General features: G+C 54.2%; 1 protein-coding gene across 1 annotated transcript; it reads right to left on the bottom strand.

Moving 5' to 3' along the window:
• Positions 1 to 3,751: 3,751 nt before the first annotated feature.
• GIPR (gastric inhibitory polypeptide receptor) lies at positions 3,752 to 12,416 on the bottom strand (the record flags this gene model as incomplete). Its single annotated transcript, XM_080644190.1, has 14 exons — positions 12,378 to 12,416; positions 11,342 to 11,452; positions 10,850 to 10,949; positions 10,227 to 10,334; positions 9,525 to 9,628; positions 8,371 to 8,474; positions 8,033 to 8,177; positions 6,901 to 7,060; positions 6,634 to 6,694; positions 6,238 to 6,307; positions 6,029 to 6,117; positions 5,803 to 5,941; positions 4,049 to 4,090; positions 3,752 to 3,958 (listed from the first exon to the last, which is right to left on the bottom strand). The coding sequence occupies exons 2-14, from the start codon at positions 11,411 to 11,413 to the stop codon at positions 3,752 to 3,754; spliced, it is 1,401 nt and encodes a 466-aa protein (XP_080500316.1). The 5' UTR covers positions 11,414 to 11,452; positions 12,378 to 12,416.
• Between the last annotated feature and the right edge of the window lie 6,278 nt (positions 12,417 to 18,694).

Consider the following 18,694-nt stretch of genomic DNA (forward strand, 5'->3'; position numbering starts at 1 on the left):
AGATAGGATAGAAGCCTGGTGCACAGGTGGGGGCCAGCTGGTTTTCCCTGAAGGGTGTCCCAGATCAGGGTGGGGGTTCCCTTGGGGCGTGAGGTGGCCTGGGCAAGGGGCCTGTGGTGGTTTGCAGGCCGGCCACACCCCCTGGCGACCCAAGCGGAGGCCCTGGTATCTGGGGTTTATTTATCTTCTACAATTGAAACTTTGTAGCCTGGAGCAGAGCCAAGCCTTCTGCTTGCTCCAAGGCGGCAGCCATTTTTTTTGGATTTATGTATCTTCTATAATTGAAACTTTGTAGCCTTGGGTGGAGGCCTAGGCTGGCAAGGGCAGGCGGGAAGCTTGGCTTTATCCATTGCCGGGGAAACCCAAGCCTCCCTCCTGCTCTCTGTGGCTGTAGCCATCTTGGTTGGGTTTATTTGCATATTTGCTCCTGATTAGCTTGTGGGCGTGGCTTGTGGGTGTAGTGGAGTGATGGTTAATTTGCATATTACTCTTTTATTAGATAGGATAAAATGCTGGTAGGAGAAGGAGCCTATGCTGATACCCATAATCAAATTCAATACCCCTAGGAAGCTTATGGGCAAATTAATGAAGCTGGGACCAGAGCCTGGAAAAAGTTACCCAGCTCTGGTCAGAAAACAGAGGAGCTCTCATTCTACTGATAACCGCCATCCAAACAAGCCTGGGAAAACTGTGTGGGTAGGGAACAGCCTTGCTAGTCCCTTCAGGTGCAAGGACCGTGTCAGCTTACACCCGGTCTCCAACAAGAGAGGAAGGGAGAGTGGGAGGGAAAGGAAAGAGAGAAACATCGATGTGAGAGCAAAACATCAATCAGCTGCCTCCTGCACGTCCCCTCCTGGGGATCAAGCCCACAACCTGGGCATGTGCCTTGACTGGGAATCGAACCAGCAACCTTTTCGGTGCTTGGGGTGACTCTCAGCCAAGTGAGCCACATCGGCTAGGGCAGTGGTCGGCAAACTCATTAGTCAACAGAGCCAAATATCAACAGTACGATTGAAATTTCTTTTGAGAGCCAAATTTTTTAAACTTAAACTTCTTCTAACGCCACTTCTTCAAAATAGACTCGCCCAGGCCGTGCTATTTTGTGGAAGAGCCACACTCAAGGGGCCAAAGAGCCGCATGTGGCTCGCGAGCCGCGGTTTGCCGACCACTGGGCTAGGGCAAACTTTACTTTTAATACTGCCTTTCTAGAGAAACAACCCTTAGGAAGTGTTTGGTGCTCTTACACACACACGTAATTTTAATTGTATACATTGTAAATAGTTAAGCATCGCATGAACATTCCCAATTGGGGCTTCTCTTAGGCGGTGGGGACTGTGGCAGCACGAGGTACATGTTGATTTCCATGTTGTCATGGCAACACGTGGCTGAAGATGAGCAGTGCCACCCTTCAGGGGATGTGTGGCCGCCACAGGCTCCCAGCCTCAGTCATTTCCCTTTATGGCCTGGCCAAAAGATTCTCATTCTCTCTCTCTCCCTCTCTCTCTCTCTCTCTCTCTCTCTCTCTCTCCAGACACACCAAAAAACACAACACAACTGTTTATCATGCTTTATTTACATTACAGGGGTGGGGAGCCTTTTTTCTGCCAAGGGCCATTTGGATATTTATAACATCATTTGCAGGCCATAAAAAATTATCAACTTAAAAATTAGCCTGCTATATTTGGTCAAACATTTAATGAACTCATCCCTAATGCCTTGGCAGGGCCAGATCACATGATTTCAAGGGCCTTATATGGCCCGAGGGCCGGATGTTCCCCACCCTGATTTATAAGGACCCTACCCTAGGGCCCCTACCCTCCCAGAACCCACAAGGACCCCCCAGCCCCCCGCAAGGCCACCTCATGTTAAAAGGACTCTGTGTTTATCTGTCCAGGGAGCTGGAGACCTAAGGAAAATAATTGACAACACCCAGGTTCTAATTGAATCGAACTGTATCTACGGGAGAAGGATTAGAAGTGAGGGCTTGCGTTTGTACAAGTGGTCTAGCTACAGTGTGGCTGTTGGCTTCCCTCAATTCTCCCATTGCCCAGGGGGCCACTCAGGAGGGTGAGGATGTGCGGCCACACTCCCCAGCTAGCATGGTCCTGGCCTCTCTGGATGCAAGGTTCCAGCCAGGGCCTGCCCTGAATTGCCCATGTTTATATCTACACCTCCTCTCTGGACCCCAGTGGGCTCACACTTCTGTCTCCAGCTCTAACCTCTGCCTTGAGCTCCAGACCTTTAGTCCCAGCTTAACGTGTCCAAAGAGCACTCTCGCTCGGTTCACCCCACCCTAAACCCAATCTCCCTCTCCTTTCTCCACAGTCTCAAACCTACGAGTCTTCCTGGGCTTCTTTCTCTTCTTGCTGAACTTTCTCATGCGATTCATTGCCAGATCCTCAGTTCTACCTTCAAAATAGTTCCAGAGTCCAACTGCTTCACACTCCTCCATGGCTACCACCTGGTTCAGCCTCCTTCACCTCCCACCTGCAGTCTCCTCACTGGGCTCCCAGTTTCCATCCCTAGTAATCTGTCCCCCCACGGGGCAGACAGAAGGCTCTGTTTAAAACATTAGCCCATGAGCCCTGGCTGGGTAGCGGGTAGCTCAGTTCATTAGAGCATTGTCCCAAATCACAGGGGTGAGGAACCTTTTTTCTGCCAAACGCCATTTGGATATTTGTAACATCATTCGCAGGCCATGCAAAATTATCAGCTTAAAAATTAGCCTGCTATATTTGGTCAAACATTGGATTAACTCAGCCCTAATGCCTTGGCAGGGCCAGATCAAATGATTTTGCGCGGACCTAATAGAGCCCATGAACCAGATGTTCCCTACCCCTGTGATACACTAAGGTTTCGAGTTGGGCCCCCTGTCAGAGCACATACAAGAAGCGACCAATAGATAGCCCTGGCCTGTGCAGCTCTGTTGGCTGAGTGTTGCCATGTGCACTGAAGAATCGCTGGTTCGATTTCCAGCCAGGGCATATGCCCAGGTTGGGGGTTCGATCCCAGATCGGGGTATGTACAGGAGGCAACAGATAAACTAATAGATGTTGCTCGCATTAATGTTTCTCTCTCCCTCTCCCTTCCTCTCTCTCTAAAGTAGCAATAAAAACATATTTTGTTTAAATAAAAGAAGCAACCAGTGAATGCATAAATATGTGGAACAGCAAATTGATGTTTCTCTCTCAAATTAATAAAAAAAAAACAACAACACCCACACACATTAGCTCATGAGATGCTTCTGCTAAGAGTTTTCAATGCACCTGGAATAAAATCCCAACTATTTGCCCCTGCTCACTTCTCTCTCCATTTGGCTCTGACTCATCCCAGCTCCAGCCATGCAGGCCACCTGTCTGCTCCTAAGACATGGCCAAGTTCCTTCCTGCCCAGGGCCTCTGCAGATGCTGTTCCTTCTGCCTAGAATCTTGCCTACCAGTTCTTCCCAAAGCTGTCTCCTGCACCTCTGGCAGGTATGGCTTAAATGTTACCTCCTCAGAGATGCCCTCTCTGACCACCATAGACCCCCTTCTAATTTTCCTTCATAAGCCATTCCACTCTTCTGCCTATATATAACGATGTATTGTCTTAAGAGTCTGTTTCCCCCACTCAATTTTGAACTCTAGGACAGGGGCCTTTCTCTGTTTCCTTCCACCCCATTTCCCCAGCGCCCTCCCTCCACAAGGGGCCTGGTACACAGTAGGCGCTCAATAAATGCATGCTAACTGAATGATCACAGGAATCCCTCTGCCTAGCAGTAGCTTTCCAAGACCCGGCTGGCCTCATCCCCAGGCCCTGGGAGGTTCCCCGAGGACAGGGCACGGCCAGTGGCGGCCTGTCCGGGTCCGGAGCCCAACTGCAGGGTCAGAGAGGCACGCTGTGAGGGCTGGTGCGGCTCCTCTCCTAGGCTGCGGCGTAGGCGACAGCGGTGCCAACTTCGGCGGATCTCCGACTGCACCTGCAACGGGTAGCGCCGAGTCGGTGCCAGGCACGCCATTCGCTGTGCTGCCGCCAGAGGGCGCGGGCGGCCGGCCGGGGCTCTCCCTACCTCCTTGTTGATGAAACAGTAGAGGAAGCTGACCAGCAAGCCCTGTCAAACAAGGCGTTATGTCAGGGACTGGGGACAGGCTTATGAACCCCTCTTTAAGAGCTCGGGCGCTTGCCAGGCCCCAGGCTACCTCGGCTGCCACTATCCCGGTTCTAGACTTTTGCAGGCACCTCCCCGGCTCCCTGCTCCCCCTTGTCCTCCCCAGTTTGCTGAGCAATAAAGAGGACCCTGGATGTAATAACCGCTTCCCTAGTTTCTAATCCCACTTAGGAAAACTGCTTAACCCCTCTGGGCCTCAGTTTCTTCATCTGGAAAATGGGGTAATACAATGGTGGTTGTGAGAATTGAGATATTGGTATGCAAGAAGCTGTAGTGTCTGGTACATAGTGTTAAACCTTTTACTTAGTCTTATGATTTATCTTACATTATTATATAATATTATATAATCATTAGTAAATATTTTTAAATATATTTTATTGATCTTTTTTATAGAGAAAAAGGGAGAGGGAGAGTTAGAAACATCGATGAGAGAGAAACATCAATCAGCTGCCTCCTGCACACCCCCTACTGGGGATGTGCCCACAACCAAGGTACATGCCCTTCACAGGAATCGAACCTGGGACCCTTGAGTCTGCAGGTCGACGCTCTATCCACTGAGCCAAACCAGTTAGGGTCATTAGTAAATATTAATAAACCAAGTTTATTATGATTAATTATTAATATTTTCTTACTTTTAATTATTAATGATTATTCTAAATTATTGGTAAATTAATTTTAATCGTTAGTTTTATATTTGTGTTTCACATATAAATTAAAATATAAAATCCATTTATGTTTATAATTAATAATAAGTTACTTGATAAATTAATACAAGTCAATTATTTATATGTGTTATTGGTAAAATATTACTCGTCTTATCTCCCCCTTGCTCCACTGCTCCCACTGCTTCAGGCCTGCCAGCCCTCCTCCATCATAACAGATGCTCCCACCTCAGGGATCTTACAGGTGAGGTGTCTCTTACTCGCCTCGCTCATTCCCTCACCTTCTTCCGTCTTTGCTCCAGTATCTTCTTCTCAGGGAGGCCTTCCTTGACGCCCTGCGTGTAACTCTATCTTTTGTCTAATCTTCACCTCTGTTTTCTTACCATCTGCCATTCTGTATATTTTACTTATATACCATGTGTGTACAGCATCCGTCTCTCCAACAAGAATGTAGAGACCATTTTGGTTCTTGGCAATATCCCCACAGTGAGCTGGGAAAAGTGTATGCAATAAATGTGCTGAATTTAATGAAATGAACAGGCATGTGAGGTGAGACAAGTGCTGTCCCCACTTCAGAGATGAGAAAACTGAGGCCCAAGCAGGTAAAACAGGGTGGGGACTAGGCTTAGGGCAAGCACATGCAGGGCCATCCTTAAATTTTGGAGTGAGTGCCTTCATATATTTTGCGTTTTGAGCATCTCTCTTGCCACCCGCGCTCTGACAGATCTGATTTTGGCCCCAGCCCTGTCCAGTCTCCAAGCCCCAGATCTTCACCAGGAGGCAGTACTGCTGAGGCCTCCCCTCTCCTGTCTTGGTCCCTGCCTCTTCCTCAGCTGAGAACTGCACCAGCTCAGCATTCTGTGTAGAATGAATGAACTCGCATAGGCACACTCAATTCAGTGGCTGCGCCAAGGGACGACTAGAGCCCCTCTGCCTCTCTGGGGAGAAGGGCCCCAGCTGGAAGGGCGCAGCCCGGGCACCCGGCCTGAGCACCTGGAAGGAGCTGAGGAAGATCTCAAAGCCGAGCTTGGCGAAGCGCAGGTGGCCCCGGGCTTGTTCCTCTGTCACAGGAGCAAACACCACCTCGTGGACGCCCAGCAGAGGCACCAGCGTCAGCGTGGAGCGAGCCAGCCTGGGAGTAGAGGGCAGCTGTGGTCCAGTGGCCCGGGTCCCCATCTCACGTCCGGCCCTCTTCCCTCTTTCCCCCGCCCTCCGCCACCTTAGCCGGTAGTCCGGGCAACGCATCTGCCGGGTCCTCAGCTTGGACACGAGGATGCCAAGGATTCGGAGAAAGATGAAGAAATTAATCTGCGGGGAAAGATAGAGGCTGAGCCAGTCCGATCCCATCCTGGGAAACAGGGTGGCACCCCTCTCCCCAGGATGAGAAATCCCCGAGGACGGCCTGGAGGGGGTGGGGGCCGGCCGTACCAAAATGGTCATGAGGATAGGGGTGCGTATGATCCACCAAATGGCCTTGACTTCGTTCCGCTCCCAGCACCTGGAGTAGGGGTTGTAGAGCTAAGCGATTGAAAACCGCTAGAAGCACCGGTCACGCACATTCACTCGCCAGGTCCTCCCGCCCGCCTTCCTTAATGCCACACCCACATTCCTCTGGAGCCCCGCCTGCTCCTGCCCTGGCCCCGCCCCTTCCCGTCGTTCTCCAGCACAACCTTTCCAAGCTGCTATTCCTTTAGCCCCCACCCACGTTCCCTCCAAGCCCCCAGGTGCCATCAGGACCACCCCACGCTTCCATCACACCCGCCCAGGTGCCTCAAAACCCCGCCCACCTCCCCAGGCCCCGCCCAGACCCCCCCCGCAACTCACTGCGTGTTCTCGTACAGGTACCTGACGATCACCCAGGGAATGACGAAAAGCGCGGGGGCCCCTGTGCAGACCCCGACCCCCGCCCCCCACCCCGCCGCAGCTGTCAGCACGCGCACGGGCCTCGCCTGGCCCAAGACCCGCGGAATTCCCCCGCTGAGATGGGAAGGCAAAAGCCTAGAGAGAGGAAGAGACCCCTGAAGCAGACCAGCAGGGCAGTCGGGGAGCGGTGGAGCGCGAGGCTGGGCAGGGGACAGGGTCGGGGCTCACCCCAGCCGAAGAGCAGGTAGCCGCGGAAGTGGCCCCCCTCGGAGCCTCCCACGAGCACCAGGAGGCTGTGCAGGTAGATGCCCTCCACCAGCAGCCACGTGTAGTTGGCGCCCACGCAGTACTGGGTCACGATCTGGGCCGTTCTGCAGGTGGCTAGAGCCTGGAGGGTGGCCAGACAGGGGGAGGGGGCAGTCAGGGCGCGGGGGTACCCCAAGCTTTCCTCCAGCTGGTCGTCCTTTCACCCCCACCTCTTGTCATCAAATATTCTCCCACTCTATCACCGAAGGGTGGTACCTGTGCTTGTTTTCTCTCGCCCTATATGAACTCTCACCTCTTAAACAACTGGTATCTTCCATCTCACTATCAAACTTCCCCTCAAGATGCCCCAAACATGGCTTCTCCCACCCCCATGCTTAACTACTCCACCTCTCCAAAAGTTTCTCCCATCTCACCACTCCTCTCCCACCAGCGCGGCCCCTCCCACCCCCATGCTTCCTAACCATTTCCTAACAATTGGCATGGCCCGCGTTGCTACCAGGTAGTTTTTCTCCCCTCTGTTCCCAGCCTCAGGTCTCGCTCACCTTGTTTCTCATTCACAACCTGGTACCTACCAAATCCTCCCACCAGCTGCTTCCCCCATCCTGTCTCCTCCTCACCTCCAGCAGAAGACTCTCTCAGGGGTGGGAAAGGCCAGTGGTTGGTAATATAAGAAAGAGAATGGAAAATTCCAACTAAGGAGATGACGGAGGGAACAATGTTGGGAGTCCCTCTCTAAAAGCATTTGGTGTGGCTCAGTGGACAGAGTGTCAGCCTGCGGACTGAAGGGTCCCAGGTTCGATTCCCGTCAAGGACATGTACCTCGGTTGCAGGCACATCCCCAGTGGGGGGTGTGCAGGAGGCAGCTGATCGATGTTTCTCTCTCATCGATGTTTCTAACTCTCTATCCCTCTCCCTTCCTCTCTGTAAAAAAATCAATAAAATATATATTTTTTAAAAAAATAAATAAAAGCATTTGGTGTGGTCAAGAGAGAGGAAACTGTCGCTAGTGCCGTGGGTAGTGAGTAGCGTGGGAACCTCCTGCCCACTAGAGGAGGTGGGATCCCAGTTTGAGAGGAAGAGGGACCATGCTCACCTGGTTCCACAGGACAGGGGCCTGGTCCCCAGGTGCGGGGCCCGGTGGAGGTAGCAGCCGGTCTCGGGTGAGGATGGCTGCTGCCCGGAGCATGAAAGACGTGAACAGGTTGATGTGAATGTAGTTGCGAGTGCAGTGCAGCCGCCTGGGGATTTGGGAGGCAGTGGGGACCCATGGAGATCTGTCCGTGGCCACATGGATCCCCTTTTACCACCTCCCAGCCCTTCTTCTCATGGAGCCACCCTTGGGTGCCTGTTCCTGGTGGAGCCTGACCACCCCATCTTAGTGGGCAAACAGGCCCAGCTCTGCCTCTGCCACTCACAGCTGGGGGGTCCCACCTGAAGGAACTCAAGATGAGCAGGGCTAGCAGCAACGCGGCCAGGGACAGGGAGTAGCCAACAGTGTACATGACCTGTAGCCGCTCCAAGATCAGCTTCTGGTTCTGGGGGTACAGGGCAGGACAGGGTCAGACAGGGGCTGGACAGACATCTATCTGCTCCTTGTTCCTGCCAAGCACCCCAATTTTCTCTTGGGGATCCAACTTCCCTTATTTCAGTGGGGCTATCTCCACCCTTCTGCTCCAGGCTGAACATGTGACCAGTGAATCAGAGCATTCTAACATCCTCCCCCCACCCCTCCCACCCCCGCCGCCTACGCACATACACAGTGATTAGTCCAGGGTGGGCAGAGGACCCAAACCGGGGCAATGAGAGTCAATCCTGAAAGTTTGGGGCTGCGAGGGCCGAGCCCCTTGCACGAATTTCGTGCATCGGGCCACTAGTATAAAATAATATTGAATGACAATGTAATTGAAAAATAAAAATTTTAGTCCTAGCTGGTTTGGCTCAGTGGATAGAGCATTGCCCTGCGGACTAAAGGGTCCTGGGTTCGATTCCAGGCAAGGTCACATGCCCGGGTTGTAGGCTGGATCCCCAGTAGGGGGCCTGCCGGAGGCAGCCAATCAATGGTTCTCTCTCTCATCATTTGTTTCTATCTCTCTCTCCCTCTCCCTTCTTTTCTGAAATCAATAAAAATACATTTTTAAAAGAAAAAGACAAATATTAAAAAGAGTCAGTCCTGTGACATGATGCGGCGACTATTGAGAACAAAGCTCCATCTCCCCACAGTGTTGCTTGGTTGGTGGGATGTGAGCCTGGTGCTAACAGAGAAAACAAACCTGTTCCACCCCACAGAGAAGATGAGACCAGCACACAGAAAAACACAGGCACCCGATGGCGAGCAAGAGAGATCCCCAACATTATTTGAGCACCCAGATCCAGCTCTGACTGAAGCTGTGCGTGGCCGTGTATGTTTCAATCACAGAAGTAGAGGCTTTTTTTTTTTTTTTTCTGCATCAAGCACGTTTACTTGGAATTTCTATCGCTTGGAACCCAGAGCCCTGAACAGTACAAGGGATTTCAGGCTCGGTCTGAGGCTGCTGCCTTTTCACCTCTCCCTGGACATCCAACCTGGATCCCTCGCCTCTTCTTACCTGAAAGGTCCCATTCTTCTCTGGGTTCTCACACTGAGAATGGTCTCTCCAAGGTCCCCATTGGCCATCACTGCCACACTGGCGGAGGACAAAGCCTGCAGCCACTGGGGGGAATCGAGGGAGGGGATGAGAGGCACAGAGAAAGAGATGGAGAAGTCTGGGAAGAAGCTTGAAATGGGACCAGCTGGGAGGAAAGGCAGAGAGAGCGAGCCGATGTGATGATGATGATGATGAGCCCTTCTATGGAATTTTACACGTATTAATTTAATATTCATAAGACTAGCTCTGAAGCTGGTGCTATCATCAATCCCATTCTACAGATGAGGGGGTTGAGGTATAAAGAAATTAAATAAACTGCCCTGGACCACATAGCTAGTTAGGACTGGAAGACCAGGATGCCCAGAGACAGACTCAGATAAAGGAGAGAAAACAAAAACCCCGTAGTCCTAAGAGAGATCAGACAGAGAAGGGGCATTATGTGACAGAGCCAGGATCAGGGTGACGCAGCCAGGGTTGGACAGACAGAGGAGACACCCAGCTGGACAGAGAGGAGCAGGAGATGGGGTGTAGGTGAGTTTGGGGGAAGTGGTGTCTGGGGCAAGTGGAGATGGGGTGTAGGTGAGTTTGGGGGAAGTGGTGTCTGGGGCAAGGGTTAGGAGCTGTTTGTGTCCAGAAAGGCCCACAGTCCAGGGGGCACCTCACCGTGACGGTGCCAGGGCAGGTACCAGGGGCAGGAAGCACGGGCAGTGGTGTTGGGTGCAGCGTAGTCCCAGCAGACGTACATATCGAAGGACCCATTACAGGCGAGGCCTGGAGTGGCATAGGGGGATCTACTGCACCCTCGGCCCAAAGCCCTCCTCCTCACACCCCCAAGCCCCGCCCTAGGCCCACCCACCTGGAGCGGTCCAACGCTGCTGCGCCGCAGCTCCGCCCATCAGACCCCAAGGCCCGCCTATCCCCCCGAGCCCCAATCTGGGCTCCCCACTAAGCAAGTTCCAGCCGCACGAGGTTCCCACTGCTCGAGGCCCTTTCTAGGCTCCACCCAAGCCACGCCCCCTTTCTTGTCATTTCAGGCCCCACCCACACAGTGCAGCCCCGCCCAAGACCCCGCCCATTTCAAGCTTCTTCCCAGACTTCTCCCATGAATCCGAGTAGCATCCCACTCCGATCTAGGCCCTTCCCACCGAGGCCAAGCCCACATCTACCCCGGACAACTCTTTCAGGCCCAGCCCCTGGTCCTAGCCCACCCCGCTCAACCGCAGCCCTTACCGTCCCCCCAGCCCACCCCTCCTGGGGGGCCCAGCCCGCCTCCTCCCCAGTCACACCTGCCGGGGGCTCCGCGGCCTGCAGGGTCCCCTGGCACTCCCTGCGGTAGCGCTCCCAGCGCTGGTACAGCTCCCGCGCCGTCTGCCGCTCAGAGCCCGTCTACGGAGAGAGAGAAGGGAGGACGCCCCCACCGACCCCCGCTCCCAGGCAGCCTGGTGCGTGTGGGCCAGAGACCCTCGAGGGACCTGGAGGGGCTGTCCTGTTTGCCCAGGAGTCTTGGGTGGCCGAGAAACCTCTTCTAACTCTCGAGGGGAGCCTAGAAACCTCCAGGGGAGTTGCTTGGGGGGGACCGAAAACCTTCAGGAAAATTGGGGGACGTGGTGGCTGGAAATCAACAGGAAGATGTGCGAGGGAAAGAAGACGGACTGGAAACAACCATCAAAACTCGAATCTGCGCTAGTGGGGCCGTCTCAACACCTCTGCAGCGGGGGCTACTTAACCGTCCCAGACCTCCCTCCGAGCCTTCACCTCCGGCGGCTCCCGGTCCTCACCTCCGCCCTCGGCAGCAGCGGCCCCCACAGCCAGAGCAGCAGCAGCAGCCTCCGGGGCGCACGGGTCGGCATGGTGAGGGCGGCGGGGCCCGGGGGTGGGGGGTAGCCGGCCTGGAGGGTCCGAGGACAGGGTCAGGAGCCTCCGCCTTCCGCCCCCAGCCCCAGCCTCACCGCCGCCGGGCTCCCCGGGATGATCCACGCGGACTCCGAGACAGCGCCCCCCATCCCCCCGCCCCACACGTGATGATTTGTGGGTGGGGAGATCCGTGAGAAGGGGACGAGGCTGGGGTCCGACCAGTGATCCCCGGGCCCACCCCCAGCTGTTGCGGGAGCCGCGGAGGGGAGGGGAGGCGGTGTTTGCTGAGGGCGTGGTTGCCCTAGAGCTGCGCGCGGCGGAAGTGCTCATGTCACCCGGAGTCTAGACGTGGAGACTGGAGTGAACCTGGGGACCGACCGCCTTGGAGCGGAGGGCACGGAGCTGCAGATGGCCCTCGGAGTTCCCACTCTCAGAGCCCAAAGGGTTTTCAAATCCAAATCGGGGATAAAAACCGGACCTTATAGAACTTATCCCGCGGAGGACAAAGCCCGGAATCCATGGGACATGCCCTCCTTAGGGACTAGAGAGGCGTCAGACCCTGGGCTTAGGTCTGCAGGGGCCACCTGCCTGGAAATCTGTCTCTCACTCTGAACACCCCCCACGCAGCACCATGGAGGGAAAGGAGAGGCAGGGAGGACCTCAGACCAGACCACAGACACGGGTCAGAGGTGCATGAGGCAGAAATAGAGAGAGAGAAACGGAGACAGCTAGGAGAGGCGCAGCAAGAGACCAGAGACCACAAGGCAGAGAGACAAAATGTGGGCTAGAGGAGATAGAGGTACAGGGCTATTAGAGGTTAGGTAGAGTCGTGGGACAAAGATAAGACACCGAGAGGAGGTTAGAGACTGTGGCCACAGAGACAGAGAATGACAAAGGCTCAGAAACACAGAGAGAGGGACCCGCAGAGTTGAGGGGCCAGGGGGGCAGGGGAGCCCTCACCTGTCCTGCTGCTGCCTCTGCTGCTGCCTCCACTGCCTCCCGAGCTCTGGAGGAGGTGACAGCCTGCGGTGGTGGGAGGGGCGGGGCCAGGGAACAGGAAGGGGGGGCTCCAGGGGAGCAGAGGCCCTGGCCTGTGAGCATCACAGTCACTCCAGGTCACATGGGGGAGCAGTCACCCCCCCCCCCCGCAGTGCAATCTCTCATCACCCACAGACTCAGGCAGTCACGCAGTCACACGCAGTGTCGCACACAGTCCCATTAACCGAGACACGGGCTCAGCACACAATGTCACATGCTGTTCTTCACAGAGCGTGTTCCTCATGCTCATTCAGCTGTACAATCTACAGTCACACCCAGAGCCTGGTCCACACCCACAGGACACACGGGCACACATCCTCGGGCATGGACGCCTGCACTCACAGTGACACAGCCACCACTACCCACAGTCCCAGTGACACTGTGTCACTCACACACTCACACGCTCACTAGGTCACGTCACAAACACCATCTGTCTCCCCCTGGCCTGTGTGCCCCCATGCAGGCGGGGCCAGGCGTCTCTGGGTCCCCAGCATCACTCAGCACAGGTGTGGGCAGAGAGCACAGAGGCTCGAAGAATGATTGTTGATTAAATAAATGCACAGCCTGGCCAGTGTCGCTCAGTGGTTGAGCGTCGACCTATGAACCAGGAGGTCACAGGTTCGATTCCGGGTCAGGGCACATGCCCAGGTTGCGGGTTCAATCCCCAGTAGGGGCTGCGTAGGAGGCCACTGATCAATGGTTCTCTCTCATCATTGATGTTTCTAGCCCTCTCTTCCTCTCCCTTCCTCTCTCTCTAAAATCAATAAAACATATTAAAAAAATAAAATAGCCCTAGCCGGTTTGTCTCAGTGGATAGAGCGTCGGCCTGCAGACTGAAGGGTCCCAGGTTCGATTCCTGTCAAGGGCATGTACCTGGGTTGCGGGCACATCCCCAGTGGGGGGCGTGCAGGAGGCAGCTGATCGATGTTTCTCTCTCATCGATGTTTCTAACTTTCTATCCCTCTCTCTTCCTCTCTGTAAAAAATCAATAAAATATGTTTAAAAAATAAAAATAAAAAAATAAAATAAAATAAATGCACAGTTATGTGGCTCCTCACACGGTCATATAACCCTTTAATGACACAATCTGAAGGTCTCTCACAGTGTTACACAGCCAGACCCATTAACACTCTCGTACATCATTTCACACTTCACATAATCACCGACAGGGTCCACAGCCACACCCCAACAACACACATTCCCAACCGCCCGAGGCACACACTCTCACAGGCTCCCAACGTCGCATCATCACACTGTCACCCTCACAGTCACAGCCAGTGCCATGGTTGTACAGATACACAGTTCTCTCCTCCACAGCCTCACCCCCACACAGGGTCACACACCATCACCTCACAATCACACATGAGCCCACAGCCTCAGCCGGTCTCATGCTCACAATCACCACTGACCCCCTCAACGGAAAATCTCCACTTTCAGTCTCTTCCTTAAACATGAACAATCCTAATGCCTTGGCTGGTGGGCTCAGTGGTTAGAGCACCCGCCCAGGCACCCAAGGGTCATAAGTTCCATTCTCGGTCAAGGGCACATACCTGGGTTGAAGCCTTAGAAACAGAGTCCCAGCTCTCCGCACGCTCATCCCCCTTTAATGCTAATTACCAACTCATGCACATTAATCACACTATTAACATTCAGAGTCCACACTCCCCTGGGACCTATGAGGTAAGTGGGTCAGAGGCAAGTCTGCCCATTTTGCAGAGGAGAAACTGAGGCTCAGAGGCCCCAATAGAGTCAGGGAATAAGGGGTGGCGTGAGGTCCAGCACCAGAGGCCGGAAGGAAAAGAAGACAAGTTTGGGGGAGAGGAGTAGCGTGGGGAGGGGGGGTCCTGACTTCCTGGCCTCCAGCTGGCCTCCCTGCTCTCTGCCCCACATTCCTGGCGCCCTCCGGGTCCTGGGAAAGGCTCAGTCCACGGGGTGGGGAGGAAAAGGGGTCTGAGATGGGCCAGCACCTCAGGAGAGGCTGGGGTTGGGAGGGAATCTCTCCTTGGCCCCTGGAGGGCCTAGTGGGGGGGGGTCTCTCTGCTAGAGCTGGGAAGGTGGGGGGAGGCTGGAATGGAGGGAGAAACCAGGAGGGAGGGGAAGCAGTGGAGAGGAATTGAGGTGGTGAGAGAAATAGGAAAAGAAACCAAAGCTCAAGACAGAACAGAGACAGGAAGAAGCAGCGATGAGAGTGACCACGACAAAGAGAATGACCGAGAGAGGCCGGCAGAAAAGAAATGGAGCCCTGGCCCATTTGCTCAATGGTTAGAGCATCAGCCCGAGAATCGAAGGGTCTCTGGTTTGATTCCCAGTCAAGGGCATGTACCTGGGTTGCAAGTTTATTCCCGTCCTGGTCCAGGTGCATGTGGAGGTAGCCAATTGATGTGTCTCTCTCACATTAATCTCTCTCTCTCTCTCTCTCTCTCTTTCCCTCCTACCTCCCCTCTACTTTCTCTAAAACTCAATGAAAAAAGTAAGGATTAAAAAGTAAGAATAAAGAAAAGAAATTGAAACAGAGAGAAAGAGAAATCAGGGGAGAGAGAACAGGGACTAAGAGAGGGAGAGAGACAGAAGAGATACAAGCTGAATGATGGAGACATAGAGAGGTGAAGATGGGGAGGGTGGAGGGAGAGAGAGCCTGAAAGGTGGGGCCTGAGGAAAGATGGCCAAGGCAGGAGCTGTGGGGACGAGCCTGAAGCTGGCTCCGAGCCCCACAGCCCTCCCTCAGCCGCTGTGAGAACACAGGACAGAACAGGGCACAGGGAGGGGCCCATGTCTGGCAGGAGGGGAGATGCCTGGGTCCTGACTGCCCCCCTGCCCATCTCAACCCCCCTGGGGTCCTCTGCAGTCTCCTGGGATCAGGAGGGGACAGCAGGGCCACAGGGGTAGCCACATGGGCCCTCTCCAATTCCATGCTCAGGGCTTCTGAAACCTGCAGGCAGAGAAACAGCCATGCAGGCTCCCCCTCCCCCCCCCCTTCTCTGCTGTCCATCTTTCCCTGCCACCCCCCCCCCCTCTTTGGTTCGAATCCTCCTTTCTCCTCTTTTCCAAGCCCACCCTCAGTTGTCTGTCTTCTCTTGCTTGCTGGGCTGTCTTTTTAAAATTTATTTTATTTCTTTATTGATTTCAGAGAGGAAGGAAGAGGGAGAGAGAGATAGAAACATCAATGAGAGAGAATCATTGATTGGCTGCCCCCTGCACGCTCCCTACTGGGGATCAAGCCCGCAACCCAGGCATGTGCCCTTGGCCAGAATCGAACCCGGGACCCTTCAGTCCCCAGGCCTACGCTCTATCCACTGGGCCAAACTGGCCAGGGCTGGGCTGTCCTTTTCCTTTTCCTCCCTCTGGTTTCATTCTGCTCCTCTGCTTATTTCTCTTGCTCCCTCGTGTTCTCTGGATCAGCTCTTCCAGCCAGTCTTTAAACTTTCCCCTTTCCCTCATCTTCTTGCTGGTGCCTGTCTGTCTGTTTCTCTCCCTCCATTGCCCCTGGCCCTGGGTTTCCAGGCTGTTGGCCTCTCTCCCCACCCCAGCAGTGACCAGGCAGTGCCCCCACTTCAGGGCGCAGTGGTGGGGAGGCAGCCGGAGGGCCTGTGCCTCCCCCATGGGGCTGCCCAGCCAAGCAGAGCCTGTGGGAGCAGGCCGGGGCCTGGGGTGCCAGCAGATGGTGCAGGAGAAATGAGGCAGAGAGGGATGGGGAGAGGGCATGCCCCATGGGGACTGAGGCCAGAAACGGGCGCCTGAGCCAGCCCCCTGAGATTCAGGATTGCTGAGAGGAGGCCTGAGACAGACACACACACACACACACACACACACACACACACACACACACACACCACACACACACAGAAAGACAGAGATACAGAGAATGAGAGACAGCAATAGAGAGACCGGCTGAGAGAGACATACTCACAAGCATGCGGAACCAGAGAGAGGCCGAGACAGAGCGACAGTGTTGGAGAGACAGGGATACCCACACTCACACAAGCCAGAGAAAGACAGGAACGCAGAGGTCCGGAGACAGGGGCCTAGAGAAACACAGTGCAGCACGGCGTCTGAGACAGACAGAGACACAGATCCAAAGAGAAACAGAGACGTGGAGACATGAAACCCAGAGAGACAGAGACATGGAGACCCAGAGAGAGAGAGAGTAAAGGATAGAGTAAGAGACCTGAGAGATAGGTATTATCCAGGGAGGGAAGGAGGAAGGGAGGGCGAGAGAGAGAGAGAGAGAGAGAGAGAGAGAGAGAGAGAGAGAGAGAGAGAGAGAGAGACTTGGAACACAGATAGATGGGGGTGGGTAAACTCTCTCAGACCTCAGACACCATCACTCAAAGATGAGGCAAGAAGCCCAGCTCCCCTCGTCCGCTTCCGGACGGTGTGTGAGTGTGTGTGTGCGCGCGCGCGCGCCAGCGCTCCCCCCACCCCACCTTCACCTCCCCCTGCAGCACATCTCCATAGCAACCTCCCCAGATCCAGAGGGCAAATATTGTCCTGGCCAGAAGCAGCGGGGCTGTGTTGACATAATCTTGTGCTGGTGGGGTGGGGGCTCCAGGAGCCTGAAAGGCCGGGATGGGGGCAGGAGAGCAGAAGGGCTCTCATCTGGGACCCCACAGATAGTTCTAACCCCACCTCTAAATGGAGGTGCAAACCTCCCTGTCCTGGGAGAAGCCAAGATATTCAAACCTGTACCCTTGACTGCCCCCTGGTGGTGGGGGTGGGTGAGCCCTGAAGCTCCAGGACAGCAGGCTGGTCCAGGCATTTTCCTCCGGATTTCTACAATCTGGCTCCTCTTCCCTCTCCCCGCAGTCCCTGCTCTGGTCCAGGACCCTCCTTTCTGGGATCTCCTACCCCAGTTGGGCCCCTCTCCCTTCCACCCACCCCTCTGCCCTCCAATAGGACAGCCAGGCAGTCAGAGTGGTCATGCTAAAGCACAAACCTGACACAGTCCCACCCCTGCTCAGAACCTGCTGTGGCTCCCCAGTGCCCTCAGGAGAAAACTCAGGCTCCTCTCCACGGCCTTTAAGTCTTTTTATTTTTTAAATATATTTTATTGATTTTTTACAGAGAGGAAGGGAGAGAGATAGAGAGTTAGAAACATTGGTGAGAGAGAAACATCGATCAGCTGCCTCCTGCACACCCCCCACTGGGGATGTGCCCGCAACCAAGGTACATGCCCTTGACCAGAATCGAACCCGGGACCCTTCAGTCCGCAGGCCAACGCGCTATCCACTGAGCCAAACCGGTTAGGGCCGGCCTTTAAGTCTTCTGTTGAGCTCTCCAGCCTTCTTCCCACGACTTCTTAACTCTTCAGCTCTTCCTAGTCCCTCCCCCCACAACCTTAAATCCAGAAGTTTTCTCTGCTTCAAATGCCTCCACCCACTTTTTGCTGAGTCTTCCAAGCCCATTTCAAAGCCAGCTCATTCATTCATTCATTCATTCATTCATTCAACACGTATTTCCTCTCCTGGATTGCGATCTCTTTGAGAGCAGGCTGTCTCAGTCACTGCTGGGTCCCCAGCATTGCCCAACATGGTTTGACACAGACCAGAGTTTAATTCATTTTGAGTGCTTGTTATGTTCCAGGGCTGGGCTTGGCAAGGCTGGGGACCTGGGTGGCTGAGATAGCCTTGCCCTGCCCTTATGCAGCTCAAGCACAGACCCAAATAGGGTGACAGACGAACAGAAGAGAAAAAGAAATAGTTAGAAAGACAGAGGAATAAAGAAGCTGAGAGAACAACAAAATCAGCCTGGCCGGTGTTGCTCAGTGGTTGAGCATCTACCTATGAACCAGGAGGTCAGGGTATGATTACCGGTCAGGGCACATGCCTGGGTTGTAGGCTTCATCCCCAGTAGGGGGTGTGCAGGAGACAGCCTATCGATTAATGATTCTCTCATTGATTATTCTATCTCTCCCTCGCCCTTCCTCTCTGAAGTCAATAAAAATATGTTTTAAAGAAGAAAAACAGCCCTAGCTGGTTTGGCTTAGTGGATAGAGTGTTGGCCTACGGACTGAAGGGTCCCAGGTTTGATTCCGGTCGGGGGCACATGCCTGGGTTGCGGGCTCCATCCCCAGGGGGCGGGGGGTGCAGGAGGCAGCCGATCAATGATTCTCTCTCATCATTGATGTTTCTATCTCTCTCTTCCTCTCTGAAATCAATAAAAATATATTTTTAAAAAAGAAAAACATAATAATAATAGCCCTAGCTGGTTTTGCTCAGTGGATAGAGCGTAGGCCTATGGAC

This window comes from Plecotus auritus (assembly GCF_963455305.1).
Source record: "Plecotus auritus genome assembly, chromosome: 10".
Lineage (NCBI taxonomy): Eukaryota > Metazoa > Chordata > Mammalia > Chiroptera > Vespertilionidae > Plecotus > Plecotus auritus.